This window comes from Podarcis erhardii (assembly GCF_964252035.2).
Source record: "Podarcis erhardii genome assembly, chromosome: Z".
Lineage (NCBI taxonomy): Eukaryota > Metazoa > Chordata > Lepidosauria > Squamata > Lacertidae > Podarcis > Podarcis erhardii.
The window spans coordinates 26,997,305-27,019,618 of NC_138504.1; the positions used below are offsets into that span (position 1 = coordinate 26,997,305).

Below are 22,314 nucleotides of genomic sequence, written 5' to 3' on the forward strand. Positions count from 1 at the left end.
GCAGAAGATATGCTTCAGTGTTCTGCTCTCTTATTTACATTTCTGAGACCTTCTTTTAAGCATGTCCTGCTGTTTCTTGATAAAGCGGAATTTGCTTTTGGCACTTAGCATTTCAGCAGGGCCTCCTATTTTCTAGTGATGGGCAACAGGAAGTGTAGGAGGTGGCTCTGCAACACAGGTCAACCACCCCACCTCTAGCTTGCTTAGGAGTCCTGGATGAGAGAACACACCACAGTGCATGCTTCTAACACATTTTACACAAAAAAGTGAAGGGAAATGTGTTTCTGTTGAGGCTGCTTTCTTCACAGGCAAAAACTTGTCCAGCTCAGAGCGAAGTAGTGGGGGAAAAGAGATCAGTAGCCACAAGGCTGCAGTTGTTGTTTAGTCGTGTCTGACTCTTTGTGACCCCATGGACCAGAGGACACCAGGCACTTCTGTCTTCCACTGCCTCCCGCAGTTTGGTCAAACTCACGTTGGTAGCTTCGAGAACACTGTCCAACCATCTCGTCCTCTGTCGTCCCCTTCTCCTTGTGCCCTCAGTCTTTCCCAACATCAGGGTCTTTTCCAGGGAGTCTTCCCTTCTCATGAGGTGGCCAAAGTATTGGAGTCTCAGCTTCACGATCTGTCCTTCCAGTGAGCACTCAGGGCTGATTTCCTTAAGAATGGATAGGTTTGATCTTCTTGCAGTCCATGGGATTCTCAAGAGTCTCCTCCAGCACCATAATTCAAAAGCATCAATTCTTCGGCGATCAGCCTTCTTTATGGTCCAGCTCTCACTTCCATACATCACTACTGGGAAAACCATAGCTTTAACTATAAGGACCTTTGTCAGCAAGGTGACGTCTCTGCTTTTTAAGAGGCTGCAGTAGCATTTTAAATTGCTATATCATGTGATTTGTGGTGTTCATCTGGGTCTGTCTCCTGCCCAAAGACAAGGCAATTCACCCACCAGCTCTCTTTCCCAGATCAGCTGTCACAGTCCAGGGCACTGCATGCTATGGGCAGAGAGAGTAGGTATTGGTTTAGCATTTGACTAGCAAAAATTACAGCCTGTCAAATTTGGGCCAGTTATTTTAAAGCATTAATTAGTCTGAACAGTAAACAATAACAGAGAGAACTGTGATGACTACAAAAACTGTCCAAGGAGCGCAGGAAGCTGCCTTATTTCAGTATAATCACTGCTAGTAACCACCGGTAGCTTTTTCTTCCACAAATTTGTATAAGAAGAAATTCTTATTTTTCTAGCCCAGTATGGTCAACTCTGGCAGGAAGAGCCTCTTCAAAGTGTTAAGTGTAGGTTTTCCGTCATTTACTTACTACCTGATTGTCTGCAGTTGCTGAGTATTGAATCTGAACATTTGTAGGCCAAAAAAGGTGCTCTCCTTGTCTGTTTCTAGATGATGCTAGAACATTTATTAGGACAACAGCTCAAACAGAGCCTGTTCCCCCCCAATAAGTATATGAACCTAGGAAGCAGCCTTGGATCGAGACTCTTGAGAGTCTGCAGACTCTGAGGGTCTTCGGTAGAAGATCTTTCACATCTACTAACTGCTAATGAGTAGGATTGAGCCTGATACCTTCTACGTACATGGAAAGCAGGTGCTCTGCTGCTGAGCTGTGTCCTCATCCCATGCATCAGACTGCCGTGACGTAATTGCATTTATTTGTTTTATGATTTTTTCTGAGCTTTGACTTCAGTCTGGAGATTCCTGCAGAAAAAGTGTAGTTTATTGTGTTGCCAAGAGTGTCAGTAGTTGGCAATTTCTTACTGCGACCCAATAACAGGTAGTCTCTTGAATGTGGCTGGGAGTAGATATTACAGTTTCCTTCCAAAAACAGCAGTCACTTTGTCTCCTTCTGTCCCACTGTAATGTCTAGGGAGCTGAAATGTGTGATGGGAGTGGTGTTGCATCGCCTCTTCCGTGTGTGAGGATGGGGAAAGACAGTCCTAATGAGGCTGTGTTGCATTCTGTTAGTGCCAGAGAGATGGGGAGGAGGTGTGGGGCTTTGGTCAATGGCTCCAGAAGATTCCTGGCAGCGACCCAAGCCATAGGTTGCTGCCAGCTCCTCTCCCACCAGAGCAACAGAGGAATACAGATAAACAGTGCTGCCAATGGCACATTTCCTTCCTCCCCACTGCCCATGTGTTCTCAGTTGATTGAACCCTGATTCCAAGCTGGAGCCCACCCAGAGGGTCACTCCGCTGAGGGCCTTGGAGAACCTTCAAGCAGCCCAATATCCTCTGCTTTGAAAAAATATCTTTAACTGCTGATAAAAATCCTTCCAAGGCTAGCAAATCTAAAGCATGGGAGTAACTGTTACTTTGTGTTCAGTATGTCAGGAATCTTGAAATAGGGCGTAAATTATTTTGCTTGAAACCTTGAACATTTGAGAATGATACTGTGGTTTGATGTCCTCGCAAAAATTTGACACAAACTTGTGAGTCTGCCAACAATCTCCAGCACCCAGGTGGCCCAAGTGAATGAAGTTTAGAATTTACCCTGTCTGGAGGGTTGATTGTAGGGTTGACCCATTGAAATGCCACAAAAGGGACGTGTTGCCCAATTTACAAATGCAGGAGTATGACGTGGAAAGACATAAGTTGAAAGTTGGACTGTCCTGCTTCAGAATGTAGGTTACAGGGGAATCCCAGGTTAGACTCAGTTCCATGTAAAAGGAATGAATCTCTGCATGTAAAAATCTAGCACACTCATTTCATGCTAGATTCGTATTTGCATAATTTTTATATTATATTTTATATAGGGTGGTCATTTGAAAATGGCAGGCATCACCTGCAATCTAAGGTGATGCAGTGCATTCTACCACCTCATTTCTGGAGCACGTGTAGACCAGGCCTTTGGTGTATGTATATGGACAGGTGTATATGGAGCTAATTTCAAAGGCTGCTTTTTCTTATTAGGTTCTCTCTATACAAGCAGGAATGTCCATATGGCTGGGGCAACCCAGTCAGATGCACAGCATATAAATAATAAATTATGATGACCTGTGAAAATGGTTTTCTGTATGAGGGCTCTGAATTTTTTTTCTTTCAGGAAAATGCTGGCAGTGCTGCCTCAATAGTATCTCCCCAGAAAAACAACACCAGAGGTGGTATTGGAATGAAGTATTGAAGGATGTTTCAAAGTTAATGAATAGGATTATTAAGAATAATTGTTGTGCAGTCATAAAGTATCTATATCCATATATATAAACACTGATACACATATACCTGAATACTGGCTATTCTGATATGTACCAAGTGGCCAACAAATTTGGAGGTGTATAGAAGTCAAAAAAGACTAGGCTCAGTAATGTCTGTTTTTTCTGCTTTTGAGGGTTATGGTTCTTATGGCATAGTCTTCTTTTCAATTAGTCTCTTATCCATGCTAGTGCAAGTCATATTAGCTTGAAGCGTACTAGATAATAGTTAGTTTGTAGGTGCTGGCTAGGGCTGATGGGAATTGTGGGTGGTTGCTGAACAACTCCAAGCACGCCTAGAAGATGCGGACCATTTGGATCCCTTCCAATTGGGATTCAGGCTTCACCATAGAACTGAAACTGCCTTGGTCGCACTGGTCGATGATCTTCGGCGGGCTAGGGACAAAGGTGAGAGCTGCTTCCTAGTTCTGCTGGATCTCTCAGCGGCCTTTGACACCATCGACCATAATATCCTTATGGACCATCTAAAGGAGCTGGGAGCTGGGGGCACTGTTATACAGTGGTTCCGCTCCTTTCTCCTGGGCCGTGTCCAGAAAGTGGTGTTGGGGGATGAGTGTTCAGGCCCTGGGCTCTCACTTTTGGGGTGCCTCAGGGTTCCGTCCTCTCCCTCATGCTTTTTAATAGCTATATGAAGCCACTTGGAGAGATCATCAGGGGGGTTGGGCTGGGTGTTCATCAGTATGCAGATGATACCTAGCTCTACCTCTCTTTTAAATCAGAACCAGTCAAGGCGGTGAAGATCCTGTGTGAGTGCCTGGAGGCGTTTGGAGGATGGATGGCGGCTAACAGATTGAGGTTGAATCCTGGCAAGACAGAAGTACTGTTTTTGGGGTACAGGCTGCGGGCGGGTGTGGGGGATTCCCTGGTCCTGAATGGGGTAACTGTGCCCCTGAAGGACCAGGTGCGCAGCCTGGGAGTCATTTTGGACTCATAGCTGTCCATGGAGGCGCAGGTTAATTCTGTGTCCAGGGCGGCTGTCTACCAGCTCCACCTGGTATGCAGGCTAAGACCCTACCTGCCTGCAGACTGTCTTGCCAGAGTGGTACATGCTCTAGTTATCTCTTACTTGGACTACTGCAATGTGCTCTACGTGGGGCTACCTTTGAAGGTGACGCGGAAACTGCAATTAATCCAGAATGCGGCAGCTAGACTGGTGACTGGGAGTGGCCACTGGGACCACATAACACCGGTCCTGAGAGATCTGCATTGGCTCCCAGTATGTTTCTGAGCACAATTCAAAGTGTTGGTGCTGACCTTTAAAGCCCTAAACGGACTTGGTCCTTCTATACCTGAAGGAGCGTCTCCACCACCATTGTTCAGCCCGGACACTGAGATCCAGCGCCGAGGGCCTTCTGGCGGTTCCCTCATTGCGAGAAGTGAGGTTACAGGGAACCAGACAGAGGGCCTTCTCGGTAGTGGCGCCCGCCCTGTGAAACACCCTCCCTTCAGACGTGAAGGAAATAAGCAGCTATCCTATCTTTAAAAGACATCTGAAGGCAGCTCTGTTTAGGGAAGTTTTTAATATTTAATGCTGTACAGTGGTACCTCAGGTTACATATGTTTCAGGTTACATACGCTTCAGGTTACAGACACCGCTAACCCAGAAATAGTGCTTCAGGTTACAAACTTTGCTTCAGGATGAGAACAGAAATTGTGCTCCAGCGGCGCGGCAGCAGCAGCAGCAGGAGGCCCCATTAGCTAAAGTGGTGCTTCAAGTTAAGAACAGTTTCAGGTTAAGTACAGTGGTGCCTCGCAAGACGAAATTAATTCGTTCCGCGAGTTGCTTCGTCTTGCGATTTTTTTGTCTTGCGGAGCGCGGATTCCCCGGGTATTAACGGCTTTAAGAAAAAGGAAGCAAACCCACAAGACGTTTTCGTCTTGCAAAGCAAGCCCATAGGGAAATTCGTCTTGCAAAGCACCTCGGAAAACCCTTTCGTCTAGCGAGTTTTTTGTCTTGCGAGGCATTCATCTTGCGGGGCACCACTGTACGGACCTCCGGAATGAATTAAGTACTTAACCCGAGGTACCACTGTATTGTTTTTAACATGTGATTGGGAGCCGCCCAGAGTGGCTGGGGAAACCCAGCCAGATGGACAAAGTATAAATAATAAATTATGATGATGATGATGATGATCATCATCATCATCTGAAAAGACTAGAGGGCACCAGGTTAGCCAAGGCTGTTGTAGATGTTCTTCTGGGTGAGAAATTTAAACCAGATCTCAAGCTCTTCACGGATGTGAATATGAGTGGTTTTGTTTTTGCTTCCTCTCCCCCCCCCCCCCGGTTTATTTTATTATACTTTTATTAAGTAGAAATTGCCACCTGATTGAAGTGCCATGCAGCTTCAGCTGCATAGCAAGTGGAAAATTTCCAACATCCAGGGTGTGGGGAAGTACTTTGAAGAAGTGGATAACATTTAGAAAGCAACGACTTATTGGTGCAATCCCCTCGCTTAAAACATCTGCGTCCTCTTGATGAGACATGATGATTGTTCCTCAGGTGACCTTTGGGGAAAGAGGCCCAAGAGGTCAGAGTTATCTTTCCCTTCAGGTCATCTAGGTTTTCACCCTTTTTCATGCGTACATTTGGTAACGAAAGAGGGGAAGTGGGGGGGAGAACTATGGGAGGTTTGACTGTGACGTGTTCCTTGACCTCCATGCCTTAAAGTATTATCTGCATCATAGGGAGCCAATGTCTTTCCCTCAGGATGTTTATTATTTGTTTTTCAAATTTATATGCTGTCCTTCATCTGATGATTGCAGGACAGTTTACAGTGTAAAAGCAAACAATATAATAAACAAAACAACTGCCCTCACCCTCAACTGTCTAAAAGGCCATAGATTGTTTATTTAGTCAAAGGTCTGGAAATGTTTCAAGCCAATGTCTTTTACAGAGGCAGCATCATCTTATTGTAATCCTAACTACTTGCAACGTCTGGAGACATCTTTGCTATTTGTGAGAGTACTAACAAATTGGATCTTTCTTTTACCATTTCCTTCTCAGTATCAGAAATCATGTAATAAGCAATCACCAGTGCACAATGTCTTATGGTAATGCACTAAGCAACAGAATGCTCAATCTGGGACCCTCCCACTTCCCAGGTACCAGATTACACATGTAGAAGTTTATGTGTAGGCTTCATTCAGGTGCTCCTTTTAAATGTATGGGGGTCAAGAGTGGGGAGCAGTGGGCGCATCTCTACTCTGCAGCATTCATTTGTACTCAGTGTAAAAAAAAAGAAAAAAGAGCTAGTTGTTATCTAACACCAACTGATGGTCTATTGTGTTTGTATGTTGTATGCTGCTTTGGTACTTAAATATGAGAAGCAGTATATAAATTTATATAATGAATACAATACTGTAATATCACAAGAACTTTTAAGTGGTGTTGGAGAACATCTGGCCGTTGGGCCTGACAACTTGCCCTCAAGCATACTAATCAGTTTTGGGCAAACTCTGACCACCTTGCCCATACTTGTAGAAATTTCCTTTGCAGCTGTGGCTTGGAAGTTTTGATAACCAGATGTCTTATTACATCAGGTAATTGGTAGGTGAGTGGCCCAGAGAGGGCCACTCCTGGGTGCAGCCCTCCAAATGGAAGTGATTCTCCTATAAAATAAAATAAAATTCAGTGTAGTAAGATTGACATCACATATTGATAGCCAGCCTTTACTATATATTTCCTGTATATTTTGGAATGTTGTTTGTTTGCTGTACATTTGGACACCTCTTAAGACAGCCTTTGCCAACCTGGTTGCTTTCCAGGGACTGAAAGGAGTTGTAGTCTAAAACATCTGGAGAACACCTGGTTAGCAAACGCTTTCTTAAGATATAACCCAATTTTGCATGATCATTCCTGAGATCTATGAGCAGGTTTTCAACTATATTTAGATATGAGTGGATGCTATTTGAATCAAGATGGTGGGCAGAGCCTTGCAAAACTCATGCCAGCCCCACTTTCTTAGAATTTCTTAGCACTATCGGGTACAAGGCTACTAGCAGCAGAATTGCTGAGGTCATATTATTCAAGATGTTGATAGTTTAATGTTCAAGGTTCTTAGTCACATTGGTGTTCTAGCAGAAACTGGGCTACTGGGAGGTAGCCCATTATACTTCTCTCCATATACATATGGAAAGAAGGTGCACCTGTTCTGGACATGGATGGGCATGGAAACCAGGAAGGGGGTTTCTCCATGGGTCACCTGAGCTAGTTCCACTGAGGGCTGAGGTTTGTGACTGAGCAAGAAACTCAAGTTTTGGTTCCCCATTTCATTGGGAAGAATTTCCTTGGTTTCAGAGACATGATAAGAGCTGGGCCCATTACCTTCCACAAGCTTGAAACCACCTGTTTTAAATAGCCTGCAGCTTTTTAGAGGCCAGGAGTTGAGCACTTTCTCTCTGTTGCAGGACTTCTCCAGGCTCTGAACAGGCTGTGTGAAGAGGGGGTGGCTTTTGCTTTCTTAAAATTACCAGGGTAAAGAAAAATATGTTTATGAAGGGTGTGGGAATATGATCAAGTGCACCTCTCCCTCTTTCTCTCCCTCCCTTTTAAAGAAGTAGTCGAAGCCTTCCAGGCCTTTTAAAGAAGTAGTCTAAGCCTTGTTGCCAGATCAGGGCAGAAATGCCTGTTTGTTAAATAAGGGGTTTGTACACCCCAGGGCGTGGTCCATGAACACATGATACATTGACTTCCCTGAAAGTAAGGAGGCGTGGGGCTGGTCATTGGCTGGCATCACCACACACCATTTTGGGCTGCTGTGGATGTCAGCTCTAGCAGTCCCCCTTATTTCATAGATGAAGTTCTGAATAAGCACCAGCTTCTGCCAGTGCATCGCAATGCCCCCTGACAAAGCACTGCACCACAACATTTGTAGAGACTTTAAATGGTGTTGTTACTATTGCCGCAGGCGTCCCGCAATGGAGGGGACCTACCGAGGGCATTTTGATGAGGTACCACCGCATCCCCAGAGCAAACCCTGTGGGGATGGATGGAAAATCCTTGAGCATGAGCTTGAGGTAGGATAAAAATGGAAGATACGAGAGACAGTTGCAAAAAGCAGTGTTTGTGTTTATGTCCATGTGCTTAACCTTCTCCCCTGCCTGCTGTTTCTCTTTTGTAAGTCTTCCACTTCAGAGCTGCTTATCCGCCAACAGGTTTGAAGGTCAAGTGGAGAAAAGCAGCAGGCAGCAGCAGTGGAGGCAGGGCTGGTACTGTTCAGGGATGCTTCTGATAGAAGAAGTGAGAGCCAGCTTCACTGATGCCTTTTGAGAAGGGCTGTGGTTCAAGTGGTAGAGCACATGCTTTACATTCAGAAGGTCCCGGGTTCAATCTCTGGCATCCGCAGACAGTGCTGGGAAAATCTGGAGAGCTGCTGCTGGGGACTAAAACCTGGGATCTTTTGCATTCACCTTTCCGACCTGCTTCCAGGTTTCGGTGCCAGAAAGGTAATAGTAAGGGGGTGGGTGATAGGTGGGAGGGAACAGAGAACATGGAATTAATGCTGTTTTAGAATTTGCTCCAGCATAGCAGCAGCATAGCAGTCCCTGAGCAATTGACCAGAGGCCTACTTACCCCTTGTTCATTTTGATCTGTTGTTCATTTCCCAGTTTTTGCAGAAACATGCCTTTTGAATTATAGTACAAGCTGCTATTTTTACAGCCTGGGGGAGAGGCTGTGTCTATTTACAGCAACTGGAACTGATGCACTGACTACAGTGACATGTTCCCTTTCCAACTAGAAGTTTCCTTTTAGAAACTAACACTATTAAATGACACTTACAGAAATGAGATTTGTCTCCCCATCCTCTTTTATTAGCTGTAGTATATTCCTGTTTTAGAAACAGATTCTTCCCCTCTTTTTTTTTTTTTTTTTGAAACCCCCACAACTTTATTGAACTTCTATATAGAGATTCAAACTGTATTATTGTGGAGTTATCAGTGGGCTGGTTCTTATCCTCTCAGCAATAGTTTGGGGAATTGGAAGTAAGTGTAGGGTGTGTGTTTCCTTTCCTCAATTTTGGTTTCCACAACTGGTAGCTTCACTCCAAACCAGAACAGAAAAACAAAAATGTTCTTCAGATGTAATACCAAACTATGAAATTGTGGGATGGGTTTTAATAGGTAGAAGAAGATATATTAATTGCAATTTATCCCTCCGGGCCACATGTGTGGGTTGAACAGTTTTAACATTCCACCCTTGGCAGCAAAAAATTCCTATGCTAAAAGCATAGAAATTAGGCTGTAAAGGCTCATTTTGAGCAAGTCCAGCTAATGAAATAAGCTACCTTCTCACTTCTTATCCCACTTAACAAACTGTCAGGCAACAACTTATAAAGTATATTTAAAATAACATTTACTTGCTTTGAACTCATGCATTGGTTCATAGCAATGGCAGCATTAAAAAAATATCCTGTAGGCAGTATAGCACATGCCTGAAGCTGAAGCAAGCGGAAGGCCCATCTGCCCTCATGGCTGGTCAAAGGATGAGAGAGAGAGGAACAGGAAGTACTATATGTTGCTTCCTCTCCAAGAGAGGAAGGGAAATGACATCACACAGAGCCATTTCTACCACTTGTACAGTGGTGCCTCGCAAGACGAAAAGAATCCGTTCCGCGATTCTCTTCGTCTAGCGGTTTTTTCGTCTTGCGAAGCAAGCCCATTGACGGCTTAGCGGATTAGCGCTATTAGCGGATTAGCGGCTTTTAGCGGCTTCTCGGCTTATCGGATCAGCTGATAAGCGGCTTAGAAAATGGGGGGGGGACCCCGCAGGAACTCTCAATACATTTTCGTCTTGCGAAGCAAGCCCATAGGGAAATTCGTTTTGCGAAGCGCCTCCAAAACGGAAAACCCTTTCGTCTAGCGGGTTTTCCATCTTGCGAGGCGTTCGTCTTGCAGGGCACCACTGTATTTCTATGGTCTGAGAATCTGCCTATCAGCAATACAGCTCTGTTGACTTAGCCCCTTCTCATGCTATGTGGGAAGAATATGCATTTGTTAGGTTTGGCTGCTAATCTCCCACAGGAATCTCCCACAGGCATAAGGAAAACATTCCATTTCCCTAGCATATGAAGATGAGAAGAAATTCTGGTTTGTGATTGGATCCTAGTTTGTAGGCAGGTGCAAGCAGTCATTTGGCCATTGGAATGTAACAATGAACTAAGGTTAATAGCTACACCAAGAACAGAAGGGAAGGAGGAAGTGTGCAATCTACTCAAGCCTTGTTCTTTCTAATGGTTTGGCATTAAATAAGCACAATTGAAGAATGTTGGGTTATACCAATGGTGACTGGTGCTCATATGGTAGAGCGGAAGGAAGGAAACTCACTGAGATTTGTAATGACTCTAGGGAGGCTATGATCGAAGTGTTGCTTGATGATGGCTTTCTCATCCCAACCACGGAAGAGCTGAACATCTTGAATATTGAACATCTAGGTTAGTGCTCTAGATTTCTCTTTTCTTTTGGCTGACAGATGTGTGCACATGGTTTCAGCAGTTGACCACTCAAAATAAATAAAACAAATCTGTGCTACATCCTAGCAAACGAAACCGTATTACCATTTTTAAGTAATATAAATGAATAGCTTTCGGTTGCCATCATAGTCAAAAATTATGTGGACAGATTGAGAAAGTAGTAAACTGCCCTGCACCTTGCCTTTTCAAATTAATGAAATTGAGTTAATCATGTCTATTAATTTCAGTGACTCTGCTTTGAGTAGAGCTAGCATTGGATACAGCCTTATGATTGTGGTTCTACACCCTCCTGCTGATAACAGTAGTAACAATAATCATGCAGAAATATAAGTTTTAAACTTGAGGAAAATTAAGGGAATGTGGTGGTGTTCAATATATTACCTGGTTGTTGTTGTTTGAATAACTTTTTTCCTCTCTCCCCTTGGTGGTGGTGTAGAAACCGCGGATTGGGATTTTAGAATCCCTCAGTCTTTTGGTTGCTTCTGGTACCCCCTCCTGAGGGGCCTGCACTCTAGAGACTTCACACAGACTCTGGCCGAGATGCTGTTCTGTGAGCTGAAGAAATTCTTCTCGATTACCGAACTCCGGTCAGACTATCTCATCAGGTGGCTCACAAAAATTTTAGAGACCAGCGCACCATCAAGTGAGTATTGTACCCTTTGCAGGAATAAAAAGCAACAGAAAGCGCTGTTTAATCCTCATCATCAACAGCAACATTTTTTGAGAACCAGGGTAGTGTAGTGGCTACAGAGTTGGGCTAGGACCTGGGAGACCAGAGTTCTAGTCCCCACTCAGCAATGAAGCTCACTTGGGCCAGTCACTCGCTCTCAGCTTAACCTACCACACAGGATAAAAAGGGGGAGGGGGGAGGAGAACTTAAGTATGCCACCTTGAGCTCCATGGAGTAAAGGTGGGATATAAATGTAATAAAACAAATAATAATAAACATTTAAGGTAACTGTCCCCAGCCTGGTACCCACCAGAAGTTTTGATGACCGTTTCTATCAGCCATGAGAGTGGGAGGCCAGAACTTCTGAAGGGTACCAGGTTGAGGAAGGCTGATCTAAAACATGCAAACCAATATGAAAAAATATTTTTTGCTATTTATTTTATATGTTTCTATACCACATACAAAAAAGACAAATAGAATAAGTAGAATACAGGTGACCATGACTTTCTGTGTACGTAGCCTTGAAGGTTGAGGAAACACATTAATGTGTTAATTCACACATTAGTGTGAATTAATGTTCCTTGCCAACTACATTTGCAGTTTTGTGGGAACTAGTGAATGGGAAAACCTAGCAATGTCACATTTACTATAAATCTGGAAAGGAGTTGCTCTCCTTGTAGGGCTCTTTTCTACACCCTCATTTTCTTCCTTTTAATGATACCTTTTGCTTAAGCCTCAAGAATGGAACACAAGGATAGTCCTGCACTGAACCAAAGATTCATCTAGTCTAACATTCTTATTTTAGCAGGGACTAACTTCTGAAGGAGTCTATGAGCAGAGCATGAAAGCAATGGCTGTCCCTCACAACAACTGGTATTCAAAGTGCCTGTTTCTGATTATGGAAGTTCCACTTGACAAATAGCCTTTGATAGAACTGGCCCCTATGAATTTGTCTAATCACCATTTAAAGCCATCTGTTAGATGGCAATTGAACTGCTGTTGTTCTGATCAGTCTGGCTCCCACCAATGCCTTGTTCTGTTAGTAAAATTTGACAAACCTGCTCCTTGAGTTTTTCTCGAAACTGGCTCTCCATCTACTTGTTTTTCTGTTTTAAAACACATACTGTTAAATCAGCTACTCTTGGCTCCATTTTACAGATAAGACAACTGGGGCTGAGACAAAGTGACACTTTCCCAAAGCCACATTATGGCAGATATGGAATTTTCACCCAGGCCTTCCTTTTTCAAATCCAACTCATTTGATTACACACTCTTTCTTTGCCAGCTAAGTGTCTCTTTTCTTTTTCTTTCATGGTTCTGCGTGAAGAGAAAAAGTCAATGCATTCCCACACAAATAGCGAAAGCACCCCGGAGCCATTTCTTCAAAATGTTTCACTGCAGTGGCAAAAACTCCTTGATTGTTGCCTAGAAGCTACTTGCTGGGCGAGTCTTCATCTCATGCACATGTAAGTATGTAAGCCATTCACTGGAATATGCACGGTGATGGAGACCTGGACTTCAGGGTGTTAGTGCAGAAGAGTCAGTTCAGGAAACCAACATGATTTGCAGCCAATACTTGAGCCTCTGAACTGGCTCCTCATTGCCCTGTGGACACAGGTAAGAGATGGGAATTTTTACTTGAAGTACTCTAAATACCTTGGCACTTAAAAACCCTAGGGCAGAGATGGGGATCCTCAGGCTTGGGTATCAAATGAAGCCTTCCAAGCCTCCCTTTCTCTGTCCCTTACACTTTCTCAAGTTGATCTTGCTTAGTTCTGTGCTTGGGTTCACATGAGAGAGTTGTGCACTTGCAAGGAGTGTGGTGGTTTGGTGTGCTCCACACCGAGATAGGGAAATAAAACTTGCAGGTATGGAATTTATTGGCACCTATTATGCCCAGCTGGCTTCTTAAACACTAACTTGCTTTGGCCAACTCATTTGAAAGCAGTTGTTCTGCCCTTGCATCACACTCTCTCCACGTGTCTCTCTTTCCGGGCTCAGGATTCTGGAAAAATTGGATCAGCCTTTGCCTCCAGATTCCAAGGAATTGCTTCTCTACCTCACCTCTATTTACACCCAAGAGGACACCGTTCCCAGTCCAGGCTCAATCCCAGAACTCCGCAAGCAGCCTATTTATACTGTGGAGAGCTTACAGTGGCAAGTGAAGCAGAGCAATATGGCCAGAGGGCTTGCCAAAAGAACTACAAAGCATGAGTGGCCGCTGGGAGATATCGAAGAAGAAGAAGAGATGGAGGAGGAAGAGGGAGAAGCTCAGGCAGCACATCTCTACCCTGGATATCTTGATGAGAGAAAGATGGTTCTGCTTGGGTCGGTCTGGCAGGTCAGCCCAGGTAAAAATTGCCTTTTGGTTTGCTGGGGAAGGGAAGAAACAAGAAGCAGTCTGGAGTGTCTCCAGCCTTACATCTGGCATTGTCTTGAGTATCTGTACACATCATGATTAGTAGTTGCAAGTATGTGGAATGGTGGTAGTGGCAGTGGTGACTGTTAATATTATTATTGGATTTGTGAGTCACTTCCTCTTACCCTGGGCAGCCCAAAGCGACTTACAGCCAAACAGTTGAGTGGAGATAGAAAAGGGTGGAACTAAGCACCTGTGATTCAGAGACACTTGAGCCCACAGTTTCATTCTTTGCCTAGCAGGGGCCTTTGCTGCATCAGAGGAAATAGAACTTTGCAGGAGCTATGGAGGGTAGAAAACATGCTTGGCATCCAAAAAGTCCCATGTTCATTCCCAGGCATCTCTAGGTAGGCCTGGAAAATACCCATCTGAAACCATAGAAAGCTGTTGCCTTAGACAGTGGACTAATGGTCTGATTTTGCACAAGGCAGCTTCCTAAGTATGTTCTGAGGTGATAAAATCACATGGGGGGATGAGTTGGTGGAGGGAGAGAAAGAGGACCCTCTCTTGTAAGTTATCAGTGGTAGAATATCTGCTTTGCCTGCAGGACCCCAGGTGCAGTCCTATAAGTTAATTTGTGTGTTGAGTGGCCCATTCAATTTCTTTGGATGATGCTGAGTTCTAATGTTAAAAAAAGAAAGTATTCTCTGCGTCAGTCTAGTCTTCAGTGCAAAATGCCCAGGCTTGTGAGAATCATTCTGAGCTATGAATGTTGCTTGTTTTTTTCCCTAGGCTGAGTCAGCCTCATTCAAGCACCTGTTACTAGATTTAGTATTAATTCCAGCTCTCTCTAATAATCTTTTTAATTTCCTTATTGCTCAAGTAGTACACATTGAGTTTCCCAGGCAGTTACCCAGTGTGTTGCCCAATAAGTTTCCAGAAATGTTGTGTTAGACATGCCCCAAAGAGATATTAAAAATCTGCTTTCAATGCTCCACTCATTTAGAAACTACCCAAATTCATTCATTCTCTCTCCCTCCCTCCCCTCTTTCTCTTTCTCTTTCTCTCTCTCTCTCTCTCTCTCTCTCTGTGTGTGTGTGTGTGTGTCTGACCCACACACTTGTTTTCTTTTGGGGGGTGGAATGGTGAGGATATTTTGAGCTGGTTTATCCAGAAATAATCATGGCTCAGTCTGAAGTGTGTTTACAGCTCAGAACTGATCTGCACCTCATTCACTGCATCAATTAGATGTTTGTGGGCAACTCAACATATAAGTTTGTATTCAACTGACAAAGTGGGGGGGGGGTCAAGTAGAATCACACTGCTCTGTATTTGCTGCCCTGCTCTGCTGAAGAAACAGATTGTCTTTTTTTATATATAAGATATTTATTGAAATTTTCCAGAATAATACATTGTAAAACAACAAAAAAGAAACACAAAAATACAAAAATACAAAAAAATATAAAAACAACTAAAAACACATAAAATTTCCTTTTACCTATTTTCTTTTAACTTATTTTCCGGACCTCCTCATAGCTCCCTTTCTTATATTCCAATTCAAATTATAAATTCAGCAAATCCTCACCATTAGTTTTTACTTATTTCAGAACCTTATTTTCCATATCTCTTAAAGCATTACAGCTGGAAATCACTTAATTTCTGTCCAACATCATTCTAACATTCAAAGATAGTCAAAATTGTCATCTAGACCATTGGTCCAACACATTGGACCCTTGATATGGTCTTTGCTCGAAATGATATGAGAGAAATATCATTTATCAAAATGATATGAGGGAAATATATCCTTTGCTCGAAATGATATGAGGGAAGGACCCAAGGATTTGTGTGAGTGTGCAATGAACTCCCTTGTCAAGGTCAGACCATCATTGGGTAAGTTTTGGACTGACATTGGTAGTTCCCACCTAAAGATGGGGTAACCCATCTTTAGAAACTAATGGAACTGTGTGTGTTTCTTGAATGATCTGGGGGATTTCCAGCTAAGAAAGCTGACAATCCAGGATTGTCTATGGAATGCCAAGATGAAATGAATAGTTGGCATGATTGTTCCTGAGCATCCTCTCCAACATTGTGGAGCCCAATTGGTCTCTTTGTCTTTTGGGGAGCTCCAGGCTATGAAACAAGCTAGATCAAGGCTAGAGTGATGCAAGTCTCACTCTGAAGCTGACCCAGTGTAGAGTTGCAGCCTGCCATAAGGTGGGCTGCAATGCAGCTAGATGGGTGGGGTATAATTTTTTTATTATTATTATTATTATTATTATTATTATTATTATTATTATTATCTCCATGCATAGGCTATATATGTTAAGAAGTTGGTCTCTCAGTGCTTGTTTGGAAGGGTTGACGATTATTGATGTTCTGAAGCAGAGATCAGGAACTTCAAGCCCAAAGGGCAGATATGACCCCCAGAAGACCATCTGCAGGCCATGCACCTTCCCCAGGCCACACCAGCCCTGCTTTTGCCTGGCTGCAATGTTCATTGCTTGCCTGGATGGAGGATAGAGAGGAATGGGTGTGCAACCTCTGAGTTCATGGAGTAGGAGACATTCCAGCCATGCAAAAAGTGGCTTCACACAATTTTGCCTCCAGACCCACCTATCACTGGCATGTGACACCAGAAGGATGCCTGTGAGGGATTGTGGCCTTTGGACTGAAAGAGGTTTCCCATCCATCGTAAAACATGCTTACATTTTAACTCAATTCTAACCCACGTTGATCTCTGGGGAGAGGAAAAACCGGGAATACAGCATGATCACATCTTACACATATTTAATTTGCTCAGTTTCAGTTGAAGGCAAGCTGGTTGAAATTATGCAAGTTAAATCCAAGCAGGGCAGAGAGTTTAAAAGCTCCACTTGGGTTACCCCACACATAAAGAGCTTTTCAGCTTGGTGGGCAAGGCCCCCCCCCCCCCCGTCTCACCCACTAGCTGCTGGGTGGTTTATTCATTCATTCAACTTATACACTGCCCTATACCCAGAGATCTCAGGGCGGTTCACAACAAGACCACAACATATAAAATCAAACCAAAAGCAATTACACACACACCCTCCAAGCGACATTCTAAAAGGGTGTTGGATGTCAATAAGATCAACCAAAGGCCTGGTTAAAAAGGAACATTTTTGCCTGGTGCCCAAAGGTGTATAATGAACTTCCCTAAAGAGAGCATTCCATAGACGGGGAGGCACTGCAAAGAAGGCCCGTTCTCGTGTTGCCACCCTCTGGACCTCGAAGAGGAGGCACACAAAGAAGGGCCTGAGAAGATGATCATATGGGAAGAGGCAGTCCTTGAGGTATTGCAGTCCTTAGCCGTTCCAGGGGTTTGGATATACATGCTTTTCGTGTATATTCAGAACCCTTGAAACCGAACCCCTGTGTAAAGGTAAAGGGACCCCTGACCAATAGGTCCAGTCGTGACCGTCTCTGTGGTTGCAGCGCTCACCTCACTTTATTGGCTGAGGGAGCCGGCGTACAGCTTCCGGGTCAAGCGGCCAGCATGACTAAGCCGCTTCTGGCAAAGCAGAGCAGCGCACGGAAACGCCGTTTACCTTCCCACCAGAGCGGTACCTATTTATCTACTTGCACTTTGACATGCTTTCGAACTGCTAGGTTGGCAGGAACAGGGACCGAGCAACGGGAGCTCACCCCATCGCGGGGATTCAAACCACTGACCTTCTGATCGGCAAGTCCTAGGCTCTGTGGTTGCAATAATATTGTACCACATTTTGTTCATAGTCCGTATGAACAGACTAACCCCAGGTGAAAGGCATTTGATCGTGCTGAATTATCTGTGTCTTCTCTCACAGATTGGGTGAAGTGGGGAAATTATCCCTTGGGGAAATTGCCTGACCAATCAGATGACCCTGACAACCTGCTGGTGGAGAACTACTCCGTGATGTTGACACACGACCAGCTGATGGATGGAGGCAGGAATAGCACCCCTAATGCCACGTGAGTAACATACCGAGGCCTGGATGGGCCCTTGCAGTGCTAAATAAAAGAGATGAAAGGCTTGATCTTGTCTCCACCATGAAACGCACAGGCCAGTCTTTCTCTTACCTTAACATACCTCACAGGGGGGTTGTTAAGACATCAGAAGGTGTGGAGGGTGTGCGCTGTGGATGCTATATTGGGGAGGATCAGAGAAAATGTAATAAAATCCATGGGAATGGCACAGGCTGTGAATTGACAATGTGTCATGTTTTGTTCTTTATGTCTCTCTAAGCTGGGTTTTGAACATTACTTTTTCCTTTCACTTGGTTCATTCCTTAGGAACTGCTCTTTACTCCAAGTAGCCTAGAGTAGCTTCCACGTGTTTCCTTTAATGTCTGTCACCCAGACAGCTTCCCCATCTGCACTTGCTTAACTTTCCAGGAATAAAACAGCATCATATGTTATTTGTCCTTGGCCTGTGAAGATAGACTCAGGGATGTTACGCGTATTTGTTCATTTTAACAGATGTTTTAATAACCCAACCTTCCTCCAGTCCCCTCAATTTTTTAAAAAATAAACTACTTACCAGCAGCTGAAAACTGCAGGAGGGGAGAGTGGTACTCAGGTCCTGCTTGGCATCTGGTTGGCCATTGTGAATACAGGATGCTGGATTATATAGGCCTTTGGCCTGATCTAGCAGGACTCTTTTTATGTTAAGTTTAGTGCTGAAAATGTGTGTTGGGAGGTTGCTTGTTTGGCTCTGTGTGATTGAGGCTTTCTAGATTAGGGTTGACTTATGAGGTGAACTTTTGTTTTTTTTGCTAAAGTTTTGAGATCCACCAACTGGAGACTGATGCAAAGGGTGGGACAGAAATTTGATAAACTACCCAGAGATCTACTGTAGATTCAAATCTAGCTTCTGCCCATCCTTTGGCACTTTAGCAATACAGTGACAAAAAAAGCCTCCACGAGCCTTTCTCCCAACATTGGAGCTGGGGAAGAGACAGGAATCCCACTGCAACTACAGGGAAGATCTTTGGCCACCTCTCTAGCTCCAAAGGAAGTAGGAGGAAAGCAAGGGCTAATTGTGGATGCAATGTGAGTGAAAATTTGTAGCATTGTTTATGCAGCACCTTGGACTTTGGTTGTTTTACAGCAGTTAAACTGAAGCTGAAGTTCAAAGCCTGTCTGCAGTCTAGTATTTGCTAAAAACTGCAAGTGACACCTTAGCAGATGTTGTAGAATCTTAGAATTGTAGAGTTGGAAGGGACCCTGAGTATCATCTAATCCAATCTCCTGCAATGCAGGAATAAAGCATCCAGGACAGATGGCCATCCAACCTTAAAAAGTTCTTCCTGATCTTTTGTCAGAATCTCCTTTCTTGTAGCTTAAAGCCATTGGCTATCCAGCTTCTGCTTAAAAACCTCCGATGAAGGAGAGTCCACCACTTGCCAAGAGAGACGATTCTATTCCACTGTCAAACAGCTCTTACCACCCAAAAGCCCTTGAGATATTTGAAGATGGCTATCATGGCTACTCTCAGTCTCCTCTTTTCCTGGCTAAACATACCCAACTCCCTCAACCATTCCTCATACAGCTTGGTTTCCAGACCCTTGTTCATCTTGGATGCCCTCCTCTGCACACATTCCAGCTTGTCACTATCCTTCTTAAATTGTGGCACCCAGAACTGGACCCAGTACTTCCAATGGGGTCTGACCAAGGCAGAATAGACTGGTACTATTACAGCAATGGGCCCAGGACAGCACTCTTTGGTTCAGACAGACAGCCAATTACAAATCAACCTAAGAGTTATCTCATCTAGCTCACATTTTATCAGCTTCTCTGCAAGAGTACCGTGGGAGACGTTGTCAAAAGCATTACTGAAATCAAGATACACTATGTACACAGCATTCACCTGATCTACCAAGCTTGTAACTTATTGAAAAAAGAAATGAGATGTGTTTGGCATGACTTGTTTTTGAGAAACCCGTGCTGGGTATTAGTACTCATAGTTGACCATTTAATTATTTGTTCTAGACCCTTTCCTGGTTAGTAGATACCTGGGTCTTCTTCTTTTTCCACATTTTGAAGAGAGGGACAACATCTCTCCACCTCCAGTCTACAAGGACCTCACCTATTCTCCAAGAATTCTCAAATACTTTAGGCAGAGGCTCTGAGATTACATCCATGAGCTCTGTTAGTACCCTTGGGAGCAGCTGACCAGGCCCTGGAGATTTGAATTCATTTAACGTAGCTAGATGTTCCTTTACGACCTGTTTCCTATCTTGGGCTTCAGCTCCCTACTTGCATCATTTATTCTGTTATCATCAGGTTGGGCATTGCTTTCCTTTTGGGTGAAGACAGAGGCAAAGTAGGTGTTGAGCAATTCTGCCTTCTCCCTGTCATCCAGTAGCATCTATTCCTCCCTCCTCCCTCACAGTTGACTGTATCTGCAGCAACCCCTGTATGTAACATACAAAAACAGTATGAGAGCAATTCAGTGCCACACTCATCTGATCTTCTGTCCATGCTAGCAGTTCTGCCAGACAGAATGATCCCCTGCTTTCTCCCTGTGCACTGTTCAGGGGGTCTCGCCAACCCTCCAGAGCAAATACAGGCAAGGAGTGGAGAGAAAGCACCATTATGCTAGCAGAAGCCCTTGTACTGGGCTTAGCCAGCATGCTGTGTTACTTGAACTGGGGCCTACATGTTTTCCACTTTTCTTTAAAGGCACTCTTTTCCTTCATGTGAAGGAACTGCCCAGCCTTACCCAATCTGGTGTCCCCCATATGTTTTGGACTACATCTATCAATTCCAGCCAGCACACAAGTGCTAGGTTGAAGCTGGCAGCAGTCATAGTTCAAAGTGTCAAAAGGGCACCAGGTATGTGAAGATGGTATTTGGCTAAGCTGACCCATTAACGGTGAGCTTAAGTATATTGTTATATAGAATCATATTTTTTAAAATAATGATTTTATTTATTTTCATGGTACAGAAGATAAATTTTGAGAAAACAATTGCTACAACAGTAAACAACAAATAGCTAGTTCTAACAAAATTTTTATTATTATATTATGCCACATGTTAAAGTTTCATTTGATTACTCTGAGATCACACCACATTTTCTCATGAGTGCTGGGTGGATTACCGCAATAGTCTGAACAATTTATATATTCAATAAATGTTTGTCATATGAAATGATATTGACCTTCAGGAGCCCAGAGGCCTTAACCCAATTGTTTGGTTAACTATGTCCTAATTCTAGCAATGGGATGCCTTATTTAAAGTTTCTGTCTGTTCCTAAATACAGAAAACATTTTTCCTTGGCTCAGACGAATGCTTTATCCTCAAAGCTTCTAGGGGGTATATATTACAAAGCTCCTATAAGTAAAAGATTGTGCACTTTCAACAACAAAGACGTATATTTTGTTTTACCTGTTCTTTTTTAAAAGCATTTTTACAAGTGTACATAGGAACTGATATGCTCCATTACACAGTCCTTCATTGAATGCCCTTCAGAATTTCTCTTGACCACTTTCATGGAGGGCTTGAACTTTTTGAATGATGGAGCAAGTTGCAAAATTCATAAATGTAGCAATCTTTGATAGCTTTTTCTGCTTTTAGCCATCTTAAATGCTTCACATTCTGTAAATTTTTATTTTATCTGTGGTTGGTAGACCATAAATAAACAGCATTTGAATATTAGTTTCTATCCATGTTCACTCCTATTTATTAAGCAAATTGATTAAAAAAAACTTGTGTGGTTCAGACTTCTGCAATCTGGTAACAGCCCAAGTTAAGGGACGCAGGTGGCGCTGTGGGTTAAACGACAGAGCCTAGGACTTGCTGATCAGGAGGTCGGCAGTTCGAATCCCCGCGACGGGGTGAGCTCCCGTTGCTCGGTCCCTGCTTCTGCCAACCTAGCAGTTCGAAAGCATGTCAAAGTGCAGGTAGATAAATACTGTATTTTTTGCTCTATAAGACTCACTTTTTCCCTCCTAAAAAGTAAGGGGAAATGTGTGTGCGTCTTATGGAGCGAATGCAGGCTGCGCAGCTATCCCAGAAGCCAGAACAGCAGCGAAAGCAGCGATCCCTCTTGTTGTTCTGGCTTCTGAGATTCAGAAATTTTTTTTCCTTGTTTTCCTCCTCCAAAAACTAGGTGCGTCTTATGGACTGGTGTGTCTTATAGAGCAAAAAATACGGCAGGAAGGTAAACGGCGTTTCCATGCGCTGCTCTCATTCGCCAGAAGCAGCTTAGTCATGCTGGCCACACGACTCGGAAGCTGTACACCGGCTCCCTCAGCTAATAAAGCGAGATGAGCGCCGCAACCCCAGAGTCAGTCACAACTGGACCTAATGGTCAGGGGTCCCTTTACCTTTAACTTTAACAGCCCAAGTTACAAATATTTTTCTTGCCCTAAAGACCTCAGATAGGATTGGGGAATAGCGTATGTTACAATAGAGTCTTTGCTACAAAATTGTTCCAGAGGTCTGAGCACTAGATTGAACACTAATCTGAACACTAGATTGGCCGGCATCTATTTTAGGTCTCTGCAGCAGGCCTTCTATTTATGGTTAGTTTTTTACCCCAAAGTTGGATGTTTCCAGCAGGGTGGCTCCTAATTGTCCATTTGAGCCAGTGCT

General features: G+C 43.7%; 1 protein-coding gene across 1 annotated transcript in view; it reads left to right on the forward strand.

The window, feature by feature from the left end:
- Nucleotides 1–22,314, forward strand: part of LAS1L (LAS1 like ribosome biogenesis factor) — a 43,992-nt gene that overhangs the window by 15,825 nt on the left and 5,853 nt on the right. The window contains exons 9-13 of the mRNA XM_081847104.1: nucleotides 10,566–10,651; nucleotides 11,127–11,333; nucleotides 12,688–12,826; nucleotides 13,362–13,711; nucleotides 17,544–17,688. Coding sequence (XP_081703230.1) covers nucleotides 10,566–10,651; nucleotides 11,127–11,333; nucleotides 12,688–12,826; nucleotides 13,362–13,711; nucleotides 17,544–17,688 — 927 coding nt within the window. The remainder of the gene's footprint in view (nucleotides 1–10,565; nucleotides 10,652–11,126; nucleotides 11,334–12,687; nucleotides 12,827–13,361; nucleotides 13,712–17,543; nucleotides 17,689–22,314) is intronic.